Here is a 22106-nt window from a genome sequence, read left to right on the forward strand (position 1 = left end):
GAAAAGGAGGGAGGGAAGGAAAGATAGGAAAGGGGAGGACAGATGGAGGGAAGGAAAGAGTTGAAAGAGGAAGAGAAGGAATGATGGAGGCCAGGAAGAAAGGGAGGAGGGAGGTGAAAAAAGAGGGCAGAAAGCAAGGCAGGAGAGCAGAAGAAAGGAGTAGGGAAGAAAAGAAAGGTGGAAGGGGGATAAAGGGAAGGAACTTATTTTCTCTCTAGGCCCAGCTGTCCCAATTATCTGTCATTTGGCCAGCCTCCTGCATGGCCTCCTCCCAGCACAGTGACTCATGCCTCTAATCCCAGCACTTTGGGAGTTCGAAACAGGTGGATCACCTGAGTTCAGGAGTTCTAAACCAGACTGGTCAACATGGCAAAATGCCATCCCTCTTAAAAAATACAAAGATTAGCTGAGCATCGTGGCAGGCACCTATAATCTCAGCTACTCCAGAATGTCAGGCAGGAGAATCACTCGAACCCAGGAGGCAGAGATTACAGTGAGCCAAGATCGCGCCACTGCACTCCAGGCTGGTAACAAAGCAAGACTCCATCTCAAGAAATAACAAAATACCTTCTCCAGGCAGCTGCCTTCTGATGATGCCCCTCCCCGGTTAAGCACAGACCCCGAACTCCTGCCTGACCCTAAAGTGCCAAGTGACGCCGCGCATGTACTCCTCTGGCCACACTGAGTGTCCTCTCAGTCATGCTGCTCCCTCTGCCTAGGTGTTTGCTGTCCCCTGTCTCAGAGCCTTCAATCCCTCTTCCCGGCTCCATCCCCTCATCCTCTGCCTGCCCAGCACCCACCTCCTGGCCATTTAACATGTAGCTCAGGTTGTAATCCCAGTACTTTAGGAGGCCGGTGGCAGAGGGTCACTTGAGCCCAAGAGCTTGAGGCCAGCCTGGGCAACAGAGTGAGACCCCACAACTCCACCAAAAATGTAAAAGGAAGAAAGATGTAGCTCAGGCATTACCCACCTCCAGGTAGCCTTCCTGATGGTGCCATACCCAGGTGGGCTCAGGGGCAGCCTCTGTTCTCTGGGCACCAGAATCCTCCTTTCTGTGGCAGTGGTCCTGGGTCAGCTCCTGCAGGAATCCAGGCACAGGATGATGGTGGATGGATCAGGACTGAGGGTCAGAGATGCAGAGAGGCAGACAGCTTTGGGAAGCAGTAGGAAGGATCAGCAGGATTTGCTGCACGGTGACTGTCAGGGTGCAGGGGAGAATTCCGGATCAGCTGTGTCTTCGTCTCTCTCTTCCCTCCAATCCCAGGAGAGCAAACGAGGCAGAAGGACTTGTGGGCCCGATTCACCAGCTCTATCCTCAGGAACTCGAGGACCATCAAGTTCCATGGCTGGGAGGGAGCCTTTCTGGACAGAGTCCTGGGCATCCGAGGCCAGGATCTGTGTACCTTGTGGACCTCTGGCCTCATCTTCTTTATGTCGCTGGTGTCTTTCCAAGCGTCTACATTTCTGGTCATGTCACTCTAGTCTCTATGGTGATCAGGACTGGGGAAGGAGTGTGGGGCTCAGGAGGTGAGGTAGGTGGAGTTTCCCTGATCCTACCACCCTGTCCATCAAAACCCACACATTCTGGATCCTGTTCTCACCGGGTTTCTGCTATCTTCTGCGTGAATGAATTAATTCCATCATTCTGGTGAAAGTGACAGCGGCCGTTGAGGTCTGCTCTTCTGAGAGTTCCAGGCTTCCACTGATGTGGGGAGGAGAGTTCAGGTGCAGACAGGCTGCAGAGATAGAATCCAGGGTATGAGTGGCTTTTTTGCTGCTGGCCAACAAATGTCCATAGCCACCCTGTCACTGACGTGATTCTTGTTCTGCCGTTGTCATTTATTTCTGATTGCTGTCAGAACACTCTTCCTAAAGCACAGCTTTCTGAAGAATTTAAACATGTTGATGCATAGGCAAGGCACAGTGACTCACGCCTGACATCCGAGCTCTTTGGGAGGCTGAGGTGCCTTGAACCCAGTTGGTGGAGGTTGCAGTGGCCCCAGATTGTGCCACTTCACTCCAGCCTGGGTGACGGAGCAAGACTTTGTGTCAAAAACCAAACAAAACAAAACAAAACAAAAGGATCACAAATGGGACCAATACCTAGGGCCCTCCCATGCTGCTCTCTTCAGGAGTCCCCAGGCTCAGCCCTCATGTCTATCACCTTCACAGAGAGGCCTTTCCTGACCACCTTCATCACCACCTGAGCACCCCTGCTTGTGCTAGTGCACTCTAAGCTGCACCCGATTTCTCTTTACTTTTTTATTTTTGAAGACAGAGTCTTGCTCTGTTCCCCAGGCTGGAGTGCAGTGACGCAATGTCGGCTCACTGCAACCTCCACCTCCCAAGTTCAAACAATCCTCCCACCTCACCCTCCTGAGTAGCTAGGATTACAGGCAGCTGCCACCACACCTAGGTAATTTTCTTTTTTGTACCTTTAGTAGAGATGGCATTTCACCATGTCAGCCAGGCTGGTCTTGAACTCCTAACCTCAAGGGATCCATCCTCCTCAGCCTCCCAAAGTGCTGGGATTACAGATGGGAGCCACTGCACCTGGCCATACCTGCTTTCGTTTTTATTCTTCATAGCACTCTCCACCTGATGTGCTGTCTTGTGTTAATGGTTTGTTTATGGATCGCCTGTCTCTTTCCCCCTCATTAGAATGATGGATCCATTAAGAGAGCAGCAACTTTGTTTTGCTCATTGCTGTTTCCCCAGAGCCCAGAGCCCTGTCAGGTATATGATAACCAGGCATTAGTTATTCATAGAATGAATGAATGTAAGAATGAATAAATGGCCGGGTGCTGTGGATCACGCCTGTACTCCTAGCACTTTGGGAGGCCGAGGTGGGTGGATCGCTTGAGGTCAGGGATTCGAGACCTGCCTGGACAACATGGTGAAACCCCATCTCTACTAAAAATAAAAAAAGTTAGCTAGGAATACTGATGCACGCCTGTAATCCCAGCTACTCAGGAGGCTGAGACAGGAGAATTGCCTGTACCCAGGAGGTGAAGGTTACATTGAGTCAAGACCATGTCACTGCACTGTAGCCTGGCAGAAAGAGACTGTCTCAGAAATAAATGAAAATAATTTTTAAAAAGAATGAATGAAAGACCAGAAGGCCTAGATAGAAGGAATATGTTACAGTAATCAATAGTGCACAAGGGAAATTACAGTGAATGAGAATTTATTTGAATATTTCAAGATAGCTAGAAGAGAAGAATTTTTTTGTTCCCAAAACAAAAGATAAATATTTGAGGTGATGACTGTCTCAGTTACCCCGATTTGATCATTACATATTGTCTACAGCTTGGGTCCCCAACCCTCCTGGCCACGGACCTGTACCAGTAGCCTCTTTTTGTTTTTCTTTTTTTTTTCTCTCTCTCTCTTTTTGAGACAGAGTCTCAGTCTGTGCAGCGGTGCTATCTCAGGTAAATGTAACCTCCATCTCCGAGGCTCAAGTAATTCTTCCACCTCAGCCTCCTGAGTAGCTGGGATTACAGGCATATACCACCACACCTGGCTCATTTTTGTATTTTTAGTAGAGACAGGGTTTCACCATGTTGGTCAAGCTGGTCCCAAACGCCTTACTTCAGGTGATTTGCCCTCCTCATTCTCCCAAAGTGCTGGGATTGCAAGTGTGAGCCATTGAACCCGGGATTTTTTTTTTTTAATTTGACAGGGAGTTTTGCTCTTGTTGCCCAGGCTGGAATGCAATGGCATGATCTTGACTCTCTGCAACCTCTGTCTCCCAGATTCAAGCCAGTTTCCTTCCTCAGACTCCCAAGTAGCTGTGATTACAGGTATGAGCCACAATGCCAGGCTAATTTTTGTATTTCTAGTAGAGACAGGGTGTCTCTATGTTGGTCAGGTTTGTCTCGAACTCCCAACCTCAGGTGATCCACCTGCCTCAGTCTCCCAATGTGCTGGGATTACAGGCACGAGCCACCGTGCCCATCGCACCTGTTAGAAACTGGGCAGGCAGCACAGCAGGTGAGCAGCGAACGGGCTAGGGAGGCTTTATCTGTGTTCACAGCTGCTCCTTATTTCTGGCATCACCACCTGAGCTCCACCTTCTGTCAGATCGGTGGCGTTGTTAGAGTCTCATAGGAATGCAAACCGTACCGTAAGCAGCACATGCGAGGGAGCTGGACTGCGTGCCCCTTATGAGAATCCAATGCCTGTTTATCTGTCAATGTCTCCCGTCACCTTCAGAAGGGATGCTCTAGTTTCAGGAAAACAAGCTCAGGGCTCCCACTAATTTTACGTTACCGTGAGTTGTGTAAATATTTCATTATATATTACACTGTAATAATAACAGAAGTGGGCCGGGCACAGTGGCACATGCCTGTTATCCTATCATTTTGGGAGGCTGAAGCAGTCGGATCACCTGATGTCGAGGGTTCAAGACCAGCCTGGCCAACATGGTGAAACACCGTCTCTGCTAAAGGTACAAAAACTGGCATGGTGGCAGGAACCTGTCATCCCAGCTACTTGGGAGGCTGAGGCAGGAGCATTGCTTGAACCCAGGAGCGGAGGTTGCAGTGAGCCACAATCATAGCATTTTGGGAGGCTGAAGTGGGCGGATCACCTGAAGTCAGCAGTTCGAGACCAGCCTGGCCCACAGGTGAAACCTCGCCTGTAATAAAAATACATAAATTAGCTAGGTGTGGTGGTAGGAGCCTATAAGCTGACTTAATCGGGAGGCTGAGGCAAAAGAATTGCTTGAACCGAGGAGGTGGAGGTTGCAGTGAGCCAAGATCATGTCCCTGGACTCCAGCCTGGGCAATATATGAAGATTCTGGTTTTGTTTTTGTTTTTGTTTTTTAAAAGGCAAGCCAGTTACAATGGCTTATACCTATAATCCCAGAATTTTGGAGGCCAAGATGGAAAGATCACTTGAGGCTAGGAGTTCCAGGTAAACCTGGGCAACATAGCATGACCCCATCTCTACAAAACATTTTTTAAAAATTGGGCACAGTGGCATGTGCCCATAGTCTCAGCTACTCAGGAGGCTGAGGCAAGAGGATTGCTGCAGCCCAGGAACTGGAGGCTGCAGTGAGCCATGCTTGTGCCACTGCACTCCAGCCTGGGTGACAGAGTGAGACCCTGCCTCTCAAAAAAAAAAGAATTCAGAGTAGAGAAAAGTATGAATTGTAAGTTCAAGCATTGCACGTCCCACATTTCCTTCAGAAGTGTGGATGCGTGCCCCAAGAACTCTGCATTCATTTCCCAGCGCTGCCTTAACAAAGTACCCTAAACTGTGTGGCTTCAACCACAGAGATTTATTCTCACAGTTCTGGATACCAGGAGTCTGAAATCAAGGGATTTTTTATTGTTTGTTTGTTTTTTCTCTGAAGGCTGTGAGGGAGATCTGTCCCAGGTCTCGCTCATGGATTCTCAGAGCCTCCAGAGTTCCTTGGCTTGCAGGTGGTCTTCTGTCTCTGTCTTGAAACCGTCTTCCCTTTGTAGGTGTCTTTGTCCACACATCCCCTTTTTATAAGGACACCAGGCACACTGGATTAGGATTCACCCTCATTACCTCAGCTTAGCTCGATCACATGGGAAGAGGCTATTTCCAAATAAGGTCGTATCCACAGACCCTGCGGCATAGGGCTTCAGCATCTTTTGGGGAGACAGAGCACAACGCATAACACTATAGATTTGCAAATATTTTTAGTTTGAGTTTCTGGGTTTTATTTTTTATTTTTTCGTGTCGGATGAGTGATGTGATGATACCGTAACAAGTTTTGAGAATGGCACATATCATAAAATAGCCTGATAATCCAATTGTCATGCTTAGGTTTTGGTTTTTTAAAATTTTAGTTTTTCTTGAGGCAGGGTCTTGCTGCAATACTCATGCTGGAAGGCAGTGGTGCAATCATGGGTCACCGCAGCCTTAACCTCCTGGACTCCAGCGATCTTCCCACCTCAGCCTCCCAAAGAGCTAGGATTATAGGAATGAGCCACCAGCCCCAGCTGTTCCCTATTTTTTGTTGGTACGTTGTTCATTTTTCTAAAAAAACACACCTTTTTATCTGTGCATTCTGGCTCATGCCTGTAATCCTCAGTACTTTGGGAGGCCAAGGCAGGTGGATCTCTTGAGATCAGGAATTCAAGACCAGCCCGGCCCACATTGTGTAACTCCTTCTCTACTAAAAATACAAAAATGAGCTGGATGTGGTGGTGTGTACCTGTAATCCCAGTTACTCGGGAAGCTTAGGCAGGAGAACCGCTTGAACCCTAGAGGCAGAGGTTGCAGCGAGCCAGGTTCATACTCCCACACTCCAGACTTTGTGGCAGAGCGAGACTAACTCAAAAAAAGTGAAATATACATACATATAAACGTGCACATGAACACACACACACACCTTGGCAATTTTTTTATACATCAGCATTCACTGGTACAATGTAAATTCTATGGTAGATTTTATTTAGATTAATACAATCTAAATACTATTCTATTAAGTGCTACAACTAAAAAAAATAGGCCAATCATTTAAATGATTCAAAGTTCAAAAACTATGAAAGAGTATAGAAGCCAGTCTCCCATATGGCAGCTCATGGCATATGTGTTTATGAAATCTACGTGAGGCTGGATACGGTGGCTCATGCCTGTAATCCCAGCATTTTAGGAGGCCGAGTCGGGTGGCTCACCTGAGGTCAGGAGTTTGAGAGCAGCCTGACCAACATGGTGAAACCACATGTATACTAAAAACACAAAAAGCAACCGGATGCGGCGGAGAGCCCATATAACCCTATCTACTTTGGAAGCTGAGGCAAAAGAGGTGCTTGAACCTGGGGGACAGAGGTTGCGGTTAGCCAAGATCATGCAACTTCACTTCAGCCTGGGCAACGGAGCGAGACTCCATCTCAAAAAAAAAAAAAAATCTAAATAAATTAAGATTTAAGAAAATGAAAGATTTGGTTCTTTGGCTGCGTGGGCCACATTTCAAGTGCTCCACAGCTGCAGATGGCCCGGAAATATGGTCTTTATTGCAAAAAGTTCTATCGGTTGGTGTTGGTGCAGCCTTAAAGCCGCTCTCCCACCCCTCCTCGAAGCGAACCACTGTTACGGTTCCTTTGGTGATTCTTTTCCGAGATGATCTATGCACACAATCAGCACGTGGAGTTAATATATGTACCTAATAAAATCAGCATCTCCCGTGTAGTGCAAATGACCATGTAATAGTCCATGGAATGGAATGTATTCAGCTAGTTTCATAATGAAGAGCTCTTGAGTTTTTCCCAGGTTTCCTGTTAAAATTATTCTGTCGAGAACACCATTCTCTCACAGAGTACATTTTTAACAGTGGAATTCCCTGGCCAGAATGTTTATATGTTTTTCTCATTTCTTTTCTATTTTCTTTCTTTTTTTTCTTTTCTTTTCTTTCTTTCCCTCTCACTATTCCCTCTTCCTACTTTTTTTCTTCCCTTTCCCCCTCTCATCCTCCTCTTTTTTCTCTCCCCCACTTTTCTCTTTCTTTTACAAGGTCTTGTATTTAATGGCATAATCCTAATTCACTGCAGCCTTGAACCCCTGGGCCCAAGCGATCCTCTTTCCTCAGCCTCCCAAGTAGCAGAGACTAAAACCTGTGCCCCCATGCCTTTCTATATTTTTATTTTCTTTTTAGTGGAGATGGGTCTTACTATATTGTTCAGGCTCGTTTTCATCTTTGTAGGTGCTTTTCAAGAGATCTTACCAAAAGGTACCTGGATAGAACTTAGTCACTTGAAGCTCTTGTCCTTGTGTTGAAATTTTGTGTCTGCCTCCTCCATCCCGGGGAGATTTAACACTTCTATCCCCTTTTCAGGCAGATACATGACTTCAAAAAGTGTACGAATGTCGTGAGGCAAGGCGGAAGGATCACATGAAGTCAGGAATTTGGGCCCAGGCTGGCCAGGAAGGTGAAACCCTGCCTCTACCAAAAATACAAAACTTACATGAGCGTGGTGGTGCACGCCTGTAGGCCCAGCTTCTCAGGAGGCTGAGGCATGCGAATTGTTTGAATCTGGAAAGCGGATGTTGCAGTGAGTCGAGATCGTGGCGCCGCACTCCAGCCAGGTACAAATAGCAGCTTTAGACTTGATCTCGCCGGGCATGACCACTGGGCACGTTCAGCATAGGATCACCGATTCTGCCTCAGTTTTCAGTGTCTTCTCTGGGGCCTGGAGTGTAGCATCTGAAGCCGAGCTGGATGTCTTGCTGCATAAATACTCTCTCCACTTCCACCTGTGCCATCAGCCTGGGTGAAGACTCATGTCAGGGGAGAGCCATCGTCCTCCTACAGCCCCACCTGTCTGATGGCTGAGACTTCTGCCTCATTTCCAGAACTCCAAGGGGCCCTTGAACGTCTTGTTATTTGCTACATATGCAAGCACAGATTGCCTGTACCTCCCCTCGGACCTTCCTGCCACTCTCTATAGAGCTGTCTGAAGCCTCAAAATGTTTATTTTCCTTTGGAGAAATTTTACTTCCATCTGCCCCAGACTCATCAAAATTACAGTAAAAGCCAGCACTCCAACTTTCTGGAGCCTGTTCCAGCAGAGAGGAAGTCTGTTCTTCAAGTCCTCTTTGTAACCCCATTTAAGATGAGGAAACTGAGGCAGATGAACTCATGAATACAAAGTGCCAGAGCTTGGGTCAACCTCGAATCCCTGGGCCCAGGGGTTCGAGGCTTGTGTTCAACCTTAGAGTTTATGGGATTTAAGGTTAATGTTGGAAGTGTTCTGTTGGCACCCCCTATCCTGGTGTGTGGGGGTTGTGTCCTGGGTTGCCTGCAGAGCCCCAGTTTTTGCCTGCTGACCTGACGCATTTGTGACTAGTGTTGTCTTTAACTGAAAAATGTCGTGGTTTGGGAGAGAAATTCTGTGCTCACCCAGTTCACCCGCACCCTGAGGAAGCTCTGACACCACCGCACAGCTTCTGATACATACTGGAGAAAGCCAGCGCTAGGAGGTGCCTGTCAGCAGGAAGAGCTGCAGGCATCTTCATCCACATGTAGACATATCTGTACGCATACATTCATATACACACATTCATATATATACATCTTTATGTACATCCACACACACGTCTGTATACCCACACATTCATACACATGTCTACATATCACCACCTCCATGTACACATCACAGTACACACAATCTATATCCACACATTCATACACACATATGTGTGTATTTTGGTATATCTGTATACATACACTTCTACATACATTTATGTTCAGATAGATCTGTACACAGATGCATACACATTTGTACACACACATCTGCACATACGTCGGTGGGGATCTGGGAAATACAGCATTAAATAGTGACGGTCTGATAATAGCTAGTATTTTGACATCTTTTGGGTGAACTGACTAGCTAGTGGCTATCAGAGGGGTGTGTGGGGTGTGTCTGCAGGTTGGCAGGGCCATCAAACCTGGTATTTGTAGTTGCTCGTGACTTTTCTAGAGATCTCCCACGTGGAGCCTTGGAGTGTAGTGAGCTGTTCCTGTGGCCCGACTGCCAGTGTCCGTACCAGTGACCAACAAAATTCTAGCTTCACCGGCCTCAAGGACTTTGGATTGTACTGTAAATAACGCTATATGCCATCATCGGATGTGTCTGGTCGGCAAGTGGAGATCCGTTGCCAGTAGCGGGATGGGAGCTGGGAGAACCAGGAGGATGTTGCAGTCAGACAGGTTCAATAACCAGGGCTGGAGCTGGTGTGCAGCAGAGGTGGCAGATGGGGTTGATTCTAGTCACATTCTATAGCGACGGTCGACTGAGTTCCTGATGGATCCAATGAGGGGGTTGTCAAGGAGAGAAGAGGAGTCCTCTGTGTTTATAACACAGGTTTCTAATTTAGAGAAATCCGGAGTTTAAAGAATTGGGGAAGGCCTGGGCATAGTGGTTCACACCTGTAATCTCAGCACTTTGGGTGGCCAAGGTGTGTGGATTACTTGGGCTCAGGAGTGAGATCAGCCTCGCCAACATGGTACAACCCCGTCTCTACTAAAAATACAAAATTAGCTGGGCACTGTGGTGTGCATCTGTCATCCCAGTTACTTGAAAGGCTGATGCAGGAGAATCATTTGAACCCGGGAGGCAAAAGTTGCAGTGGACCTGGATCCTGCCACTGCACTCCAGCCTGGGTGACAGAGTGAGACTCCATCTCAAGAAAAATTAAAAAATTGGGGAAGAATCGACATAGAAAGCCATTAGCCGGGCTATCTCCTTCCCTCTCTCTCGTCCCAGCTTATGTGATCACGGCTGGGCTTGCTGGCCAAGCCTGTCATTCCAGATGACACCAAGGCCTTTTCAGGGCTAGAGAGACCTGCTGCCACCCATGGTCGGCAAGGCTGAGTGGTTTTAGGCACAGCTGGAGATGAAACTGGTGATGGGGGCAGCCCTGTCATCTTTACAGGGAACCTCACACAGCAGGTGGGCAGCAAGCTGGCCTCTCCACATCGCTGAGCCATCTGCTGAGTGACCAGGCCCATGTGACAGGTAGGAGATGCAACTCCCTGTGCCCTGTCTCCTCCGTGACCAGGCTAGGGTGTGGGCCAAATGCCTCCTGATGGTCTTCATCACTTCAGCTTCTCAATATCAACATCCCATCTAAGGACAGACTCAGGCTCAGTGTGAGCCCCAAGAACTTCCCACAACATCCAGCGGTCCCCACAAACCATAAAATAGCAGATTTTGGGTTGTTCTCATTCTCACCCACAATAAGAAACATATGTAAAACTTTGGCCTAAAATACACAAGGCATTTAAAACACACACACACAGGCTTAGCAGATGCTGGCACTGTGCCAGAGCCAGGGCGGTGACACCAGGGTGTGCCGCTTATGTGTTCTGAAAGATTCTAAGGTAAGGACAGGAGCTTGGGCTGGGGGCACTCGGAGCGGTGGCTGTTGACCACCTCAAGTGGGTGTTTGGGAGTCATAACAGCTGGCCCATTTCCACCTGTCTGTTCTGGATGACCTTCAGTGTTGCAGACGCAGAAGCTTCAGAAAGTGAAATTTATTTAACGACCCATGATGTGTAGTTAATTCTTTTGTCATCTGTCCTATTTGATTTTGTTTCATTCTACTTCTTTTTTTTTTTTTTTTTTTTTTTTTGATACTGAATCTCACAGTGTTGCTCGGACTGGATGCAATGGTGCAATCTTGGCTCACCGCAGCCTCTGCCTCCTGGGTTCAAGTGGTTCTCCTGCCTCAGCCTCCCAAGTAGCTGGGATTACAGGTGCCTCCTGCCATACTTGGTTATTTATTTATTTATTTGTATTTTTGTTGAGGCGGTGTTTTACTATGTCGGCCTGGCTGGTCTGAAACTCCTGACCTCAGGAAATCTGTCTGCCTTGGCCTTCCAAAGTGCTGGAATTACAGGAATGAGTCACTCTGCCCGGCCTCATTCTACTTTATCCTTGGGCCAAGCACAGTGTCCCACACCTATAATCCCAGAACTTTGGGAAGCCAAGGCAAGAGAATTGCTTGAGCCCAGGAGTTCAAGACCAGCCTGGGAAACATACTGAGATCCCTGTTTCTACAGAAAAAAAATGATGTGTATATATATATATATATATATATATGCACGTGCACACACACACACACACAAGTTAGCCAAGGTGGTGGCACATGTCTGTAGTACCAGCTACTTGGGAGGCTGAGGTGAAAGGATCGATTGAGTCTTGGAGGTCAAGGCTGCAGCGAGCCACGATCAGGCCTGTCTGTGGGCTGTTGTGCAGGGCACAGGTGTTGACTCTTCAAGGATCCCCCAATCCCAAGGACCCTGGGGTATTCCTGAGTCCTTTCTTTGCCTGGGGCTGGGGGTGTCGGTCCCTGGGGGCTGACCCTTTCATTTGCCTGCTCTCTATCCCTGCAGCACCGATGGAAAGGAAGGAGGCTGGATGATGAGTGTCTGCCCCGGATGCCAAGCTGTTCGTGTCAGGACTGTCAGGGCTGCATGCCCTTGGCCTGCTGCAGCAGCGGGGCTGGCTGCGGACCGACTCCCTGAGGATCCCGTATGGCCTCCCGGGTAAGGCACTGCATGCCTGGCTGCGGGGAAGGTGGAGGTGGCAGGGCCTTCCCCGGTTCCTGTGGCTGTGGCTCTGTGAGCTAAAATACGCTGTCACCACAGGATTTTCCATCAGTCATTCTGTGGGCTCTGAGTAGGACTTAGTACCTGCTCTTTAGTAAAAAAAGAAAAAAAAGGTGTGTCTTTTTAGGGGACATTCATTCATCTCTTAAGACCTCCCTACGGACAGGTTTTAACGGAGTGACGGGTGAAGCAGACCACAGGGCTGGGAGAACACGGCAGAGGCCAGGCTGGGCTTGGGCCTCCTCCTCTTGGAGCCCTGGTGGAGGGCTGCCTGGCAGAGGAGGGTAGGGGTTCTTTGATCGATCCTCACAGCTCAGGCAAAGCAGCCAGCGCACCAGTGCAGCACTGGCCAGAGGCTGCAGACAGAGAGCGGCTCAGACGGCGCCTACAGGCCGGGGCCGGGCCGCACACTCCACTGCACACAGATCCTGGCTTTCAGTCACAAGGCGGGTGCCCCGGCCAGGTGGGTTGTCCAGAGAGAGCACCTGAGTCTGGCAAGTGGCGATCTGAGTACCCTGAGCTCATCCCCAGAGATGAACTTGCTTCCAATAGCATAGCCATATAGGAATGAATCCAGGGCTGGCACTTCAGCTTCAGTCTTATGTCTATTCATCTAGGATTGCTTCAGCCCTGGAGGCAGAGGTTGCAATGAGTCAAGAATGTGCCACCGTACTCCAGCCTGGGCAACAGAGTGAGATCTTATCTCTAAAATAAACAAATAATGTTAAAAAAAAGCCAGTCACAGTGGCTCACACTTGTAATTCCAGCACTTTGGGAGGCTGAGGCAGGTGGATCACGAGGTCAGGAGTTCAAGACCAGCCTGGCCAACATGGTGAAAGCCTATCTCTATTAAAATACCAAAATTAGCCAGGCATAGTGGCAGCTGCCTTGTTCCAACTGCCCTCCTGGCAGGACTAGGTACTTCTGACCTCTCTACCATCCGTGGCTAAGACCTTGCCCAATGTCAGGGTTGGCGTCCCTCTGACTGGCTGTTGAACGTCACCTCCATAGCCTCTCTTCTGTGCCAGAGTCCCATGGCCACCCACAGGGCAGTGAATTTGAAAAAGTGCTCAGGACTCTGCACACTATGCTGCTCACAGCTGTCATTGACTACAGTGAGAGAGGAGGCAGGAGTGTTGGCACAGGGAAGGGGGCCGGGGCGGAGTCTAGGATGAACCACGGCCAGCACCTAGTATCCTTTCCCAGTCCCTGTGCCTTCAGATGGGATGCACTTGTCTGTCCCAGCACTATGTCACCCAGGGTGTTTGGTGTGGCTGCCTAATTGGCAGGTGCCGCTCGGCTCAGAGCACACTGTCAGACTCCTAGGAGGAAAGCAGGGGTCTGGCATAAACCACGTTTGTACAAACAGTTCAGACGCAGAGCGCCTCGTATCACTCCTAGGATTGGTGGGAACCCTCCCCCAGTCCAAGTTCCCAGACAAGCTATGAGCAGGCCATGCAGAGGCAGCTCGGGTCTGCTGTGACAACTGACTCGCAATCTCCAGTGCCTGCTGCTCTATTCCTTTTCCTCCACTCCCCCCACCATCTTAATCCCAGGAAGAGGCCCTATCTCTTTGAGGCCTGGGCTGGGCCTCTGAGCTGCCCAGAGGCCTCACGGTGGGTGTTGGCTGCCAGTTGCAGGGCCCCTGGCCACACTGAAGGACTCCTACCTGGAAGTGATGCTGCGGCCCCTGGAGGAGGTGTGGAGGGAGAGGGCAGAGGAGGCCATGTGGTGGCTACAGGCCTGGGTGGCCGGGATGCCAGGCAACCAGGGTCCCAGGCCCATCAGGTTGACCCTGGGGGCCATGAAAGGCACTCTGGAGCTGGTGAGTGAGAGCAAGGATGAGATGTGGCTGGCAGTTGAGGATGACCGAGACAGCTCTCACCGTCCCCTCCCTTTCCAGGTGGCCCACCAGATGCTGTCCTGGGCTGAGGCCACGTTCTCATGGGCACTGAAGAGGCTCTGCAAAGCCCTGCTGGACCTGTATGGCCTCACAGCCAGGTAACGCTGGGTTTGGGGTGTCCCATGCAGCGTTCCCGCCATGTATCAAGTGCAGTGCTGAACGCTTCAACACGCTGTGACTCACTGACTACTTTGACCGCCCTACACAGAGGCTTCTTCACTCCTTATTTCACAGGAGAGAAAATGGGGTTTCTTCCTCACTCCAGAGAGACCTCGTGAGCACAGTCCCAGTGCAGGCAGCATTTTAGGAGCTGCTGCAGAGGAGTGCAGTGGGCAAAGCTGACCCCTGCCTTCAGGAAGCTCAGTTTTACTGAGAGACAGACACGAAGCCCAAGAAATCATCTACAGCAGAGTGTGCACAGCTCCCTGCAGAAAGCCCGAGAGTCCCCTCTTAAGCAGGCCATTCTGCTCTGTCACATTTCCTTGCTTTTGCTTTGTAATCATCTTTTTTTTTGAGACGGAGTCTTGCTCTGTCTCAGTTGTGTGATCTCAGCTCATTGCAACCTCTGCCTCCTATGTTCAAGTGATTCTCCTGCCTCAGCCCTCCGGGTTGCTGGGACTACAGGTGTGTGCACTACTGCACCTGGCTAATTTTTTTGTGTTTTTAGTAGACAGGGTTTTGCCACTCCAGGCTGGTCTCAAACTCCTGATCTTCAGTCATGTAACCCCTTTGGCCTTCTAAAGTGTTGGAATTACAGGCATGAGCCACTACTCCCGACCTGTTATGTAATATTTTAAACACATAAAAGCCCTTCTTTCTTGCAGGCGGTGCAGAAGCCAGCTACAGGCTGGGTGTGGCCCACCGCTCATCGTTTACCACCACTGAGCCATACCTTAGGTGGCAAATGCTTGAGATGGAACATTGGTGAGACGGTGAGCTGGGGATCCTATGGTGTGGCCATGGCCAGCTTTGAGTAGAAGGTACAGTTCAAGCAAGAGCCACGGGGCAAGTGTGGAAAGAGAGCTCCAGGTGGGGGCTCCACTGCACAGGGACTGGAAGAGGGATGTGCTTGGCCTGTTTTTTTTTGAGATGGAGTCTCATTCTCCGTCACCCTGGCTGGAGTGCCGTGGTGTGATCTCAGCTCACTGCAACCTCTCTCAAATTCAAGTGATTCTCCTGCCTCAGCCTGCCAAGTTGCTGGGATTACAAGCATTCACCACCATACCCGGCTAATTTTTGTATCTTTAGTAGAGATGGGATTTCACTGTATTTTCCAGGCTCGTCTCAGAATCCTGGGCTCCAGAGACTCGGTGCAGGGATTACGGGCATGAGCCACCGTGCCTGTCTTGTTTGAATAGCAAGGTGGTGGGGCTGATGCGACTGGGAGGTTCCAAGGCTAGGGGATGAGAGGAGGACTCTGGCTTCTGCACTGACCTACGAAGGTTGTGATCACCCATTCACTTCAAAAGGCCCCTTTTGTCTCTGTGTTGAGAACACGGGGGTGGTGGATAGAAATGGGGAACCCAGTCTAGAGCAGGGGCCTGGGGACCAAATATCCTTTTCCCTCACAGCCATGATGCCCACCAGGAACCGGGCTACAGGCAAGGGGGCCGACCCTTCTTCCATGCCGGTGGCCTTGCAGAGCATCTGGATTCTGACTCTGCCTCTTCCTGGGATGTCTCTGCATCAGCTCTGTGTGCCTCAGTTTCCCCAGCTGTAGAATAGGGACCGGACCCACATCATGGGAAAAAGGCTCCACGTAATACAAGTTCCCGCTCCTGCCACCTTGCGGTCAGAATGTAGGCTGAGGAAGGGAAGAGCTCCCAGGGCGGGGCTTTGGCTTGGTTGAACAATCACCTTCCTGGTTATTTGCCTACCCGGTGAGTGGAATCTCGTGGGGATACCAAAAAATGGATTTAAATGGCAGTGAGGGTGTCGAAGCTGCTTCCCGCCCCCAGCTGCAGGGCCTCTAGGCTCCCTAAAAGTAAGCGAGTCCACCCGCCCGTCCCCCTCAGTGGCCCATCAACAACAGAGCGTGCAATATTTCTCTTCCCACTCCACCCCCACATGAGCCGAGATCTCCCCGATCATTCAGATCTCACAGGCTTGACCCTACTCTACATATTGAGAAAGTTCCAGTCCTCCCCTCAACTGTAGAAATTTCCTAGACCTGTCGGTCAGGCACACTGGCTTATGCCTGTAATCTCAGCAATTTGGGCAGATCACTTGAGGTCGGGAGTTCGAGACCAGCGTAGCCAACATGGTGAAACACTGACTCTACTAAAAATTTAAAAATGAGCCAGGCATCGCAGTGAGCGCATGTAGTTCCAGCTACTCTGGAGGCTGAGAAAGGAGAATAACTTAAACCCAGGAGGCAGAGGTAGCTGGGAATCGAGATCTTACCACTATACGCGAGCTTGGGAAACAGAATGAGATTCTGTCTCAAAAAAAAAAACAATTTCCTACACCTTCCAGCTCCTAGTTTTTGCATCCACACACACAGTCCCCATGCTGCCCAAGACCCAGGGGGCAGATCAGACATGACATAAGATATCTGTGTCATGAAAATAGGGCAGCTTGTTTCTGTCCCGGCGTCACCCACCACCTCCGCTGTCATGCCAGCCTCTGTGCTCCTCCAGCTCATTATGTGATTTTCTAGAACAAGGACAGCCCTCCCCAAGATGCACCCCAATGCTCTCCATGGTAGAGCTCTTCCTGCAGACCTGTGAGCTCCCCCTCTGCAGCCAAAGAAAGCACGGCTCAGCAGCTTGTCCTGCAGGTTCCCTCTAGGAACTACTCAGTGGTGGTGGCGCCGCTGCTGCCTGGGGGTGATGTGGTGTGGGGGACTGGCTACCTGATGGAGGAGAAGCTGCCGTGGCCACTCCGACACCTGTCCAGGGCCAACATGCCATCCGAGTTCTACCGGCTCAGATGCCGCCTGCTGCAGGGTCTCTGGAGGAATGAGTCCTGCCCCGGGCTGTGCCACCCTCCTCCCTGGGAGCCCCCCACCCCGTGGGCACAACAGCAGGGCCATGCAGGGGCAGGAACTGTGGGGGCACAGGGAAGCCTGCAGAGGCCTGTGGCATTACCGTGCCAGGCCCAGAGCCTATTGGACTTCCCAAGGTCCTATGGGACTAGGGCTGAGGCTACACACCCTGCTTTTCTCCAGATTATAAGACCTGGCCCAGCAGTGCAGCCAAGGGCGGTGCTGGGACGACGAGCTCTGGGCTCCCGAGAAGCTTGCCTGTGGCTCAGGTGAGTCTGCTAACATCTGTGGACTCAGCTTCCTTTACTGTGAAATGCAGGTAACCACATGGCTCACTCACGTGGGTAAGGAGCATGTATGGTTCTTAATGCACGATGGAGCCCCTCATGTCCGTGGGGGAGCCACCGTACCCAGGCTTGGCAAGTAGCGGTTTATCTGTGTGCGACTCACATGAAAATGTACGGCTCCCTAGAAGCATGGGTGTAGTCAGGTCTAAGCAGCACGCTGATCTTGTAAAAAAAAAACAAAAACAAAAACAGCCCGGTCTTGAAGTCCCGTGCGTGTGATCATGGGCTTCTCTGTGCCCCTCAGTTCTGACAGCTGACCGCGGGGCTGGTAGCACCTCCTTTGGGATGCTGGCCCTGGCCAACAGGTGTCTGGCTGTGCACGATGGATGGTGCTTTCCCACCCTGGGCATGAGCACCCCCAAGGCACATCTCAGGGGCTACACTGGCTGGACTGGTGAGACCTGTTCCTTCACAGGCCATCTCTTCCCTACCCTGAACAGGGCTGGTCTGCAGGACACCAGTGTCATGTTTGAGGGAGCCGTTGACCATCCACTTAAACGTTCAATGTTTTTTCCCCACCTGAGCAGCTTCGTTGAGATTAAATGGATGACTTGTATAATTTTTTTTTTTTTGAGACTAGGTCTCACTCTGTTGTCATGGTTGGAGTGCAGTGGTGCGCTTTCAGCTCCCCGCACCCTTGACCTCCTGGGTTCAAGTGATCCTCCTTCCTCAGCCTCGCAAAGTGCTGGGATGGCTTAGCACCACCGTGCCCGGCTGATGTGTGAATTTTAAGTGCACGATTCAGTGGCTTCCAGTTTATTCAGAGTTGTGCATGTCTTACCACAATTGTTTTTAAAAGCTAACAGTCTGCCTGCTGTGTCCATGGCTGTGCCTGCTGTGGACATCCGATGTAAACAGAAGGATGACTATGTGGCCTCTGAGCCAGGCTATGTTACTTAGCACAGCAGTTTTGTAGCGGTTTTGGGGACTCCATTCCTTGTTAGGGCTGAATCGGGCCATAGCCCTTCAGCTCACGTCATCCTGAAGCTGGTGGGGGATCACTGGGCCTCTGGTTGCCACACCAGGGGAGGGGGACTCCTGGTCTCAGGGCAGGCTAAGCCAGGGTTCTAGGCATCGGGGTACCGAGCAGGCATCGTGCTCCCACTGCGGTGGGTGGAGCTGGCTCCACTCAGCGTGCCTTTGTGGCTGCTTCTCCCCAGACCAAGCCCTGGTGGCCGGGGCCCCGCACGTGGTGACTTTTGACGGCCGGGTGTGGGACCTCAGCGTCCAGTGCAGCAGCATCCTCCTGTCCCAAGACTTTGCTCACAGCACATTCTCACGGATGCTGAGTCGGACATGCTTGGGGCTCATGGCCCTGAGCTTGGAGCTGAACCATGTGACCCTCATCTACTCCAGCCTTTAGGTGAGGAGGAGAGGCCCGAGCTTCCCCTGGAGACCTGTGCCTGTGGCAGGTTGCCTGGGGGATGGCACTTTCAAGCTCGTCCCCTGGCTGTCGGTCATCCCTCCTGCCCACTTCCTCCGGTCCACAGGCCTACAGGCTCTACAACTCCTCCTTGCCACGGGATAGCCGTCCAGACCTCCGGCTGCCTTTTGCCATGAAAAGGAGGGATGTCCCCAGGATTGAGCCGGCCAGTGAGGACGGGGTCTCCTTCTCCTGTGACGTGGCCAGCAGCCTCTGCAGCCTGACTGTGCACCTGTTGCACCACAGTTAATCTGGGCCCTGGCAGAGTTGGCCCCACCACCAAAATCCTGTTCGGGATGCACCATTCTCAGCTTCCAGTGCAACAGGTCCCCGAGCTGTAGGCAGCCACTGTGGTTGAGAGGCTGGCACCAAGGCCCAGTGCTTTCTTCCCGCATCCCTTGGATATATGGCTCCAAGGTGGAGTTGGCCTTTCTGTGGTGCCTCTGCCAAGGAACACAAAGGGCAGGCCTGGATTCTGGCCACTCGTGCTCACGATGTGGAGAGGGGATGGGGGGACACATGCTGTCCTCAGTCTCTGTGCTTTCTCTCCTTCTTGTGTTGAGGGTTTGGGTCCAGAGCTCTGGGAGTCTGGGGTGGAGGGATTTTACCAATCCTTCGTGTGCCTGAGGCTCATCTCTCATCCAGGACCCCTGGGGGAGGATCAGGGGCTCTCAGGATCACCTCATCTTTCCTCCTCCCCACAGGCATATCCGCTGGCCTTCTGGACACCAGCGACAACGAAGCAGGCACCGATCTGATGTTGCTGGACGGCTCTGTGGCTCACAGCCTGGAGGAGCTCAGCCTGGCCTGGCAAGTGAGCAGGTGCACCTGCTTTTCTTCCCTCTGGCTGAGTGTCTCGAGGGCCGCTCGCTGCAGAGTCCCAGGAGCGGCAGGTGGCCTGCCGGCTCTGCAGTGGTCTTTGCGGACCCAGGGTTGGGTGGAGTCTCCCGCTAAGGCCAATGTATGTGGGGGAGCCACATGGTTCAGCTGCATGCCTGAGTCTTGCGTCTGTCCCACCAGGTGGATGGTGACTGCAGGGCCACCGAGAAGCCTGAGCCAACCTGCCCAGGACAGAGCCCCTCCCGCCGGCCTTCTTCCAGGACCCCTCTTCCAGCTTGGGGAACTGCTTCCGGGTGGTGAGTGTGAGCCTGTGCCCTGGAGCACAGCAAGCTCTTTCCCCAATCTACCCTGGGGATTGGCATGGAGCAGAGGCCTAGGCTAGAGACAGTGACTGGGTGGCCCTGATTTCAGATGGAGCCTGCACCATTCCTTAGCCTTTGTGTGCAGGACTCATGTGGCACCTGGGAGCTCCAGCCTGCCTGCACTCTTGCAGCCACCTATATCCACCTCTGTGCCTGCAGCTTCGTGTCCCTGACCCTCCTCCACAGTGCGGTAAAGTGCCCCATCCGGCGGGCACTCTGCCCCCTGGCTGGCATCTGCCTTCCAGCCTGAGGGAAAACCTTTCTCTCTCTCTATCTCTCTCTCTCTCTCTCTCTCTCTCTCTCTCTGTCATCAGAAAGAACAAATAATTGTCATTTAAGGAGCTAAGAGTCTAAACAAATCATTTAAGGCCTGATACAGCCTGGATGTGTGTCTCCTCCAAATCTCACTATTGTTAGAGGGTGTACATCCCTCATGGATGGCTTAGCATCCTGCGTTTGGTGAAGTGTGAGTCCTTGCTCTATTTGTTCAACTGAGAGCAGTTTGTTTATAAAGAGCCTTGCCTCTCCTCTGTCTGTTTGCACTCACTCCCATTTCTGCCACGATCGTAAGCTTCCCAAGGCCTCACCAGAAGGCAAGCAGATGCTGGAGCTGTGCTTGTACAGCCTGTAGAACTGTGAGTCAATTATATGTCTTATTTATGATCTACCCAGGCCGGAGTGCAGTGGCACAATCTCACCTCACTGCAACTTTCACCTCCCAGATTCAAGCAATACTCCTCCCTCAGCCTCCCAAAAATACCGGCAGGTATTTTTGTAGAGATGATGTTTTTTAAGTTGTCCAGGCCGGTCATGAATTTCTGACCTCTGGTGATCCACCTCCCTCGGCCTCCCAAAGTGCTGGATGACAGGCGTGAGCCACCACGCCCAGCCTCACGAGGGATTTGAATGTCTACTATCGTTTAGGGAAAATGCTCAGCCACAGTTTTTCCTCTGCTCTCCTATTTCAAAAATCATCATCAACACAGAATATTACTTCCATGAGCAAACGTTTGGGGATTCGTCTCCACTACCAGGGCGGACCTCTAATTCAGTTCTGACACTAGCTACCTTGAGCTCCTTCAGCCAGCGCTGCATACAATCGCCACAGCCAAAGCCCCACTAAAAGGGCATAAATGTCAGTATCAACAAGAGGAGTGGACTTCCAAGGGCTACGGATGCCAGAATTCGTGGCTGCCATTCGTAGACATTTAAAACTTAATTGGAAAATACAACAAAGGGAGGATGAAATGAGATGATCCAACTCGTCTCAAAGAAATGACAGGCCAGGTGTGGCAGCTCATCCGTGTAATCCCAGTACTTGGGAGGCTAAGATGAGCGGACCACCTAAGGTCAGGAGTTTGAGACCAATCTGGCCAACATGGTGAAAACCCATCTCTACTAAAAATACAAAAATCAGCCAGGAGTGGTTGTGTGTGCTTTTAATCCCAGCTACTCAGAAGGCTGAGGCAGGAGAAACGCTTGAACCGAGAAGGTGGAGGTGGCAGTCAGCCAAGATCTTGCCACTGCACTCCAGCCTGGTGACAGAGTGAGAGTCTGTTTAAAAAAAAATTCCAGAATAAAAACAGAGAGGACCCAGGATCCTTCAGAATCAGGAGGCACAATCCCCAAGACAATAAATCCATCCGTACCTAGACCCATTCAACACAATTGCAGAAACGACAAAGGAAAGGTCCTAAAAGCTACTGAGGAGGGTGGAAAGAAGCAAGAACATGTTGACAATTGCTTTCCCACCGGCAGTAACAGAAGACAGTGGAGTAACAGAAAGTAAGCATGAGATTAGAGATGATCCCCAGGTCAACTATTGCTGAATGAAATAACCTCTCAGCACTGATCTGTCTAGGATCTCTTTACCACAAACGGACACTTACTCAATGGACACATCCACATGTTTATTTATGTACTGTGTGTGTCTGCTTTCCCGCTAAAGGGGCCGAGTATCTGCAAGGGAGACCACATTTTTGCTCTGTGAAAGACTCAATTCGGAGTATGAAAAGGTAAGCTACAGATTGGGAAAAATGTTTACAAACCACCTATCAGACCAAGAACCCATCTTAAGAGACTCATCTGTACAATACATAAATAACTCAAAGCTCAAAAGTAGGCCACAGTTGTATTCCCAGCACTTTGTGAG

General features: G+C 50.8%; 1 protein-coding gene and 1 pseudogene across 3 annotated transcripts in view; one reads left to right on the forward strand and one right to left on the reverse strand.

Annotated features, from left to right (window-relative positions):
* Window positions 1-22106, forward strand: part of LOC144581975 (uncharacterized) — an 89990-nt gene that overhangs the window by 67290 nt on the left and 594 nt on the right. For 2 of the 3 annotated variants that reach the window (XM_078368024.1, XM_078368023.1), the window contains exons 2-7: window positions 11878-12030; window positions 13997-14094; window positions 14821-14928; window positions 17166-17251; window positions 19457-19574; window positions 19773-22106. The exon at window positions 19773-22106 is cut by the window's right edge and continues 594 nt beyond it. In XM_078368024.1, the coding sequence (XP_078224150.1) occupies window positions 14038-14094; window positions 14821-14928; window positions 17166-17251; window positions 19457-19574; window positions 19773-19892 (489 nt within the window). In that variant the 5' untranslated portion in view covers window positions 11878-12030; window positions 13997-14037 and the 3' untranslated portion in view covers window positions 19893-22106. The remainder of the gene's footprint in view (window positions 1-11877; window positions 12031-13996; window positions 14095-14820; window positions 14929-17165; window positions 17252-19456; window positions 19575-19772) is intronic. The other variant, XM_078368027.1, reaches the window with a different exon arrangement.
* On the reverse strand, window positions 5716-5813 carry LOC144581979 (small nucleolar RNA U13; annotated as a pseudogene).

Source organism: Callithrix jacchus, chromosome 3, assembly GCF_049354715.1.
Source record: "Callithrix jacchus isolate 240 chromosome 3, calJac240_pri, whole genome shotgun sequence".
NCBI classification, from domain to species: domain Eukaryota; kingdom Metazoa; phylum Chordata; class Mammalia; order Primates; family Cebidae; genus Callithrix; species Callithrix jacchus.